The following is a 6,777-nucleotide window of genomic DNA, read 5'->3' as shown; positions in this document are numbered from 1 at the left end:
GGGCCCTCAGCACCACTCCTGACACCACCACCTCTGCCCTCTGCCAACAGCTTCTGCAACCAAAGCACCTTGGCTGATGGTCTCTCTACTTGCACCTCACACTTGATTCCTTCAGCTTCGTTTTTCTCATCCTTCTTTGTACTCAATAAAGTTTTCTTGCATCACAACCTGAGTTGTTTCGTCTTCTTTTTGAATTCCAATGGTCTCACACCCTCACCCTGTGCAATGCCAGCACTCAACCATTATGTGGGAAGGAAAGGGAGCAAAGAACATTTCTTAGTAAATATGTCCCCACCAAAGCAACCAACACTGACATGGGAAACAGGGGAGAGGGGAGGTCTTCCAGAACATGACACAAGGCCATCACCTCATCTACCAAAGGCTTGCTCGCAGCTATTCTCTCCTGGGCACTGCATAACAAAGTCACTCCATGCCACCACACACTTGAAAAATTCCCTTCCCCGTAATACTTATTGAGTCCTCCCCACAAACAGAGGAATAACATCATGCACTTGGGCAGCAACTCCGCAGTGCAAATTCTTCCATCTCCCTTTCTCAAGCAGGCCCAGCACAGGCAGGATATCCAGAATTATGTCCAGTTCAGTTTTGGACCTCCAAGTAGAGAGACCCCATTGTCTCTTACATTCTGGGACAATCCACACACACTGAAAAATACTTACTTTTCTCACCCGTGGTATTCCATCTATTTTCAATTGTGCACATGCCTTCTTTCCTTCATGTGTGGAGTACTGAGAACAGCAGGGCTCCCACTCACTGATAACACATCCCTGCCCAGCCTTGTCTACCCAGAGTCCATGCTCTCTCAGTCTCTCCTATACCAAAGATTGTCCAACCCTTGCAATATCTGCTGGCCCTCAACCTCTCTTTGTTCACTACCCACTTGTGCATCTCCTGTGGAGGCCAGAACTGTCCACAGGGCTCCTCACAGGATCTCCTCAGTGTTCTAAAGAGAGGAAGGGCCACGTCTCATGACTTCAGGGCAAGAATCTCCTGAAATCTGTCATGGACACGTGATGATCCACTGCAACTTTCTGGTCTGGGTTCTTGATCAGCACCAGAGGGTCCTGCTCACAAAAGCCACTTCTCAGACTCTCAGCCTACAGCATGAGCCAGAGGCAAATGCTATTCCTGTCCAGATGCACAACTTCAGAGTTCTCTTGTTTCAAATTTGGGAGGTTCCCTTCAAACCTTAGTCTCGTGGTCCTTCTGAATGGTCAAACAGCCAAGTGGGGCCTCAGTCACTGCAATCCCTGCCAGCTCCCTGAAGGGGCAACTCTCCCTCTGCTGACACACAATGCAACACTCCAGGCACTCACACCTGGCACAGATGCAAAGCCCAGACCTGCCTGACACAGCTGGGATAGTTTGGACACCCCTCCTCACCCACAACACACCCACACACCCAAAACCATGAGTTCCATTGGATGACCTCACTGATGACACCCCACCTCTCCAAATCTTGGTCATGTCTTCAGTCCCCTTTGACACACATCATCAACACCAGCCTTTGATGTCAAATACTCACACTATAAAGGAGGAATGACCACAATGGAAGGGGCAGCTCCTCATGCACAGCACAGGTACAAAGGCCAAACCAGCCTGACATGGCTGCAGTGGAATGGGGCAAATCTTTGCAATACACCCACAAAATAAACGACAGAAAGGCCTTTAAACACCCTCACTAATGACAACCATATTGTTCTTACTATTTGGTTGTATATTCTGCTTTCTCTGACACACATCATCCATGCCAATGCTCCCCAATATCAAGTCTCAAATTAAAGCAGACACCAAGAAGAGATGCACATGGGCTCAAGAGCCATCACAGGGCAGATTTGCGGCGAGAAATACTATCCTCACCTCATGACTTGTAAAACTGTTTATGAGAAAACTGATATGAGAAACCTAGATGTCGTAGCTCTAGAGAGTAACAAGGTCAACTCACTTTTTCTGAAAGCTAAATGGACACAGTTCCTTCAACTGCTCCTCATGCCTTCTTATCCAGCACCAAATTTCCCTTTCCAGGTTGCATTCTGATCACAGCAATGGGACCCCACAGTGTGACCTTGTTAGGCCCAGTTATTCCAGTGCTATGGATGAACCAGCACAAGACGTTGGACAGTAGGGGAGGTGTCACAGGGATTGTTCTCCCATAACCAGCAGGACAGGCCTGGCATGGAGACAGGTTTATAATGCTGGCAACGAGATAGGTGGGAGAGAATGACATGGAAGGGGACACTCATCACCTCCTGAAGAGTTGCAAAGCCCAAATGAGCCTGACATGGCTGTGAGGGTATGAGGACCTTCTTGACAATACACCCAAAAACCACAGCACACCAGGGTCAGGGGGTGTTTTCATGGTTGACGCCCCACGGTCCAAAGTTCTGGTCACGACCACATCCCTCCACAATAATCATCACCATCAACAGACTTTGTTCTCTAATAACTGCATTTAAAGCTGCCGCCAATGTCAGATGAACATGGACTCAAAGACAGAACATGACACAGCAGAGTTGTGGGATGCAAAACACTCCCCACCTCAGGACTCACCACTCTGAGCCAGCCAGGAACTGTGGCCTGCAAAATGCCTCAAGGCCATGGGACAAAGCTGTCCCGCCCCTCCAGAACCAGCATAAAAGACAGCCCAGAGCCTCTCTCCCTCACACACTTCTCCTCAAGCCTTCTCCTCCTGCTCCTGTCGACAGCAAGGTGAGCCTCAAGCCCGCAAACCTCCTGCTCCTGCACACTTCTCTCCTTGCTCTCCCACGCCTCTACCCTGCCTCATCCCTCTCTCTCTTCCAGGCACCCTCCACACCACACCCATGGCCTGCTACAACCGCTGCACTCCCTGCGGACCCACCCCGCTGGCCAACAGCTGCAACGAGCCCTGTGCCCTGCAATGCCAGGATTCCCGTGTCATCATCGACCCTTCCCCTGTGCTGGTCACCCTGCCAGGACCCATCATGACCTCCTTCCCCCAGAGCACGGCCGTCGGATCCACCTCCTCCGCTGCTCTGGGCACTGAGCTCAATGCCCAGGGACAGCCCATCTCTGGCGGCTTTGGCTTTGGCCTTGGCTACGGCCTGGGAGGCCTGGGCTGCTCTGGCAGAAGGGGCTATGGCTCCATCTGCTAAGGGCCCTCAGCACCACCCCTGACACCACCAGCTCTGCCCTCTGCCAACAGCTCCTGCAACCAAAGCACCTCAGCTGATGGTCACTCTACTTGCACCTCACTCTGGATCCATTCAAGTTCTCTCCCTTGCCTTTCAATTCTTTTGCCTCAATAAAGTTTTCCTGCATCAAAGACTCACTTGTCTCTTCCTTTTCAATTGCAAAGCCCTTACATCCTCACCCATTGCAGGCAAAGGGGCACAACACCTTCCTAAACAAGTAGAACCTCAATGGTAACAACCATAACTGGCACAGGAGGCTTGAAGTTGAACTGGCTTGAAGTTGAAGGGTGAAGGGTGGCCCTTCAGTATATGAGAAACACACATCATCTTCCATTCCAAAGGCTTGGACACAACAAAGCTCTCCTGCTCGGTGCTCTGACAAAGACTTTCTATGCCAGCATAGCCTTGACATGATCTCCTCCCATCAGAACTCTCAAACCACACAAACAATCACAATAACATCCACTCTCACAGCAATTTGGGAAGCGCTGCAAAGGCTTCCATCCTCTCTGATCAAGGAAGGGAACCCAGAGAAACATTTGCAGAACCATGGACAGGTCACGTTGTCATCTCCCCGGCAGAGAGAATCTCCTGCACCTCTTCCACTCTGTGACCACCACCACATTAAAGAACGGCTTGTCTGCTCTGTCCGTGGAATTCCATCCATTTTCATTTTGCCGTTGCCAACTTCTAAAAACCCAGCATCCAGCCTTGTCTCCTGGAAGTCCCAGCTCTCTCACTCCCTTGTGAAAAATCCTCCAAAAGTCTTGGTGGCCCTGAACTGACCTTGATTCACTAAGCCTGTGGTCCCCCTCCCCTGTGCACCCCAAACCTGCTCACAACAACTCACATCGTTTTAGAGGATGTTCAACACTTCTGGTCTCATGGATACGACTATTGAGCCGCTTCATTTGTCAAGCTGACTCCAGCTTGACAATTGGATCACAAGGCCCCAGATCAGGTTGATTAAATATTATATGAATACAGCAACACACCTCACTGACCCTTTACACCACCTGTACATCCTTGCATAGTCTGCAATGGTGCAGTAGGTGACACTGCCAAGACATTGCTGAGAGGTGGAGGTAAACACCAGCCATGGCTCCCTCAGCATCCACAGCAGGATTCTTTTTTTCTGTATGTAACACAGAGGTCACTAAGACAGGATTTTTCCTTCCAAATCAACTCCAACTGTTCCTCATCACCCTGTATGACCTGCATTAGGAAATGCTTTGTAGGGGAAAAATTGTCCCAACCTTGTCTGCAGGAACAAGGTCCCTGAAAATCCATGGGCAAGGTGGGAGGGAGTAAATGCCCTGGAAGGGGCGGGATCTAATGCTGAGCACAGCCACAAAGCCCAGAGCAGCCTGACAGGGCTGTAAAGGAATGGGGTCCCTCCCTCAAATGCAGCCACAAACCAAAGAACCCCTGTCCCATGCGTTGACCTCATTGTTGACGTCCCAGGTTTCCTAGGTATTTGTGGTTTATTCTGGTTTCTCTGACACGCACTTTCCAAGCAAATCCTCCCAAATACCAACTCTCACTGTAAAGATGCTGCCAAGGTCAGATGGACTCGAGCAAAAAAGCAGGACATGGAAATGTAGAGTTACAGGAAGAAAAAGAGTCCCCAGCTCATGGCTCATCAGCCTGGGCCAGGTAAGACTGACCTTATGATTTACATTCATGTACCTTCAGAAAGTAAAAAGGTCAACACATTTCTTCTGAAAATTGAATGTATCCGGGTCATTCAAATGCTCCACAGACATCATCTTCTGATCCTTCACAAGATTTCATTTCTAAGTGTCACTCAGAGTCCAGCAATGGAACCCCACAGTGTGACCAAGCTATGGCAAGCTGAGATGAGCACTACTGATGAATAAAACCCAAGACATTACAGGGCCTGACAAGAGTCCCCAAACCATAGGGATTGTTTTCTCACATCCAGCTGGAAAGGCATGGCATAGAGACAGGTTTAGAATGTTGGCAATGGGACAGGGAGAAAATGTGGATGATGGAAGGGGACACACATCGTCCCCAGAAGAACTGCAAAGTCCAGATGAGCTTGACGTGGTTGTGAAGGACTGAGGAGCCTCTCCACAAGACACCCACACACCACAGCAAAACACGGCCATTGGGTCACTTTACTGATGACACCCACTCGCCAAATCTGACATCCACAGCCCTCCACAAAAACATCTTCATCAAATGCCCTTGGTCTCTAATACTTGCATTTAAAAGCTGCTGACAATGTCATAAGAACAGGGACTCAAAAGTAAGACATGACACAGTAGAGTTGTGGGATGCAAAACATTCCCCACTGGAGGACTCACCACTCTGAGCCAACCAGGAACTGTGGCCTGCAAAATGCCCCAAGGTCATGGGACAAGGCTGTCCCGCCCCTCCAGAAGCAGCATAAAAGCCAGCCCAGAGTCTCTCTCCCTCACACACTTCACCGAAGCCTTCTCCTCCTGCTCCTGCCGACAACCAGGTGAGTCTCAAGCCCTAACCCTCCTGCTCCTGCCCCCCTGGCTCTTCTCTTCCAGCACGCTCTACCCCAGCCTCAGCAGCCCTCACACCTCCCCACAGCCCCACTACAGCCTCCACACTCCCTCACTCTTCTACAGCATTGCCCCTCACACTCCCACACCCTTGTCCTAAATCACCCTTTCTCTTCCAGGCACCCTCCACACCACACCCATGGCCTGCAACAGCCTCTGCAGTCCCTGCGGACCCACCCCGCTGGCCAACAGCTGCAACGAGCCCTGTGCCCTGCAATGCCAGGATTCCCGCGTCATCATCGACCCTTCCCCTGTGATGGTCACCCTGCCAGGACCCATCATGACCTCCTTCCCCCAGAACACCGCCGTCGGATCCACCTCCTCCGCTGCTCTGGGCACTGAGCTCAATGCCCAGGGACAGCCCATCTCTGGCGGATTTGGCTTTGGCCTTGGCTACGGCCTGGGAGGCCTGGGCTGCTATGGCAGAAGGGGCTATGGCAACATCTGCTAAGGGCCCTCAGAACCACCCCTGACACCACCAGCTCTGCCCTCTGCCAACAGCTCCTGCAACCAAAGCATCTAGGCTGATGGCCTCTCTACTTGCATCTCACACCGGATTCCTTCAGCTTCTTCTTTCTCAGTATTATTTCACTTCAATAAAGTTTTCTTGCACCACAACCTGAGTTGCTTTCTCTTCTTTTTGAATTCCAAATATGTCACATCCTCACCCTGTGCAATACCAGCACTCAACCATTATGTGAGATCTAAAGGGAGCAAGGAACATTTCTTAGCAAATATGTCCCCACCAAAAACAACCAACACTGACATGGGAAACATGGGAGAGGGGAGACCTTCCTGAACATGACACAAGGCCATCACCTCCTCTTCCAAAAACCTTGACTCAATAATCCCTTCCTGGGCACTGCTCTGCCAAATTCAATCTATGCCAGCATACACTTGAGAAGTTATCTTTAGAAGCATTCTTGTTTCCACCCCATGAACAGAGGAATAACATCATGTGCTTAGGCAGGAATTCCAGAGTCCAAGTGCTTCCATCGTCTCTGCTCAAGCAGGTCCAGCAGGAA

General features: G+C 50.5%; 1 protein-coding gene across 1 annotated transcript; it reads left to right on the top strand.

Moving 5' to 3' along the window:
- The first annotated feature begins 2,605 nt into the window (after positions 1-2,605).
- Positions 2,606-3,155, top strand: LOC134430755 (feather beta keratin-like). Its single transcript, XM_063178646.1, has 2 exons — positions 2,606-2,726; positions 2,821-3,155. The coding sequence occupies exons 1-2, from the start codon at positions 2,606-2,608 to the stop codon at positions 3,153-3,155; spliced, it is 456 nt and encodes a 151-aa protein (XP_063034716.1).
- The last annotated feature ends 3,622 nt before the right edge of the window (positions 3,156-6,777 follow it).

The sequence above is a fragment of the Melospiza melodia genome, chromosome 1, assembly GCF_035770615.1.
Source record: "Melospiza melodia melodia isolate bMelMel2 chromosome 1, bMelMel2.pri, whole genome shotgun sequence".
NCBI classification, from domain to species: Eukaryota; Metazoa; Chordata; class Aves; order Passeriformes; family Passerellidae; genus Melospiza; species Melospiza melodia.
The sequence above is the reverse complement of the archived record's forward strand: the minus strand, read 5'-3'. Positions and strand labels throughout refer to the sequence as shown.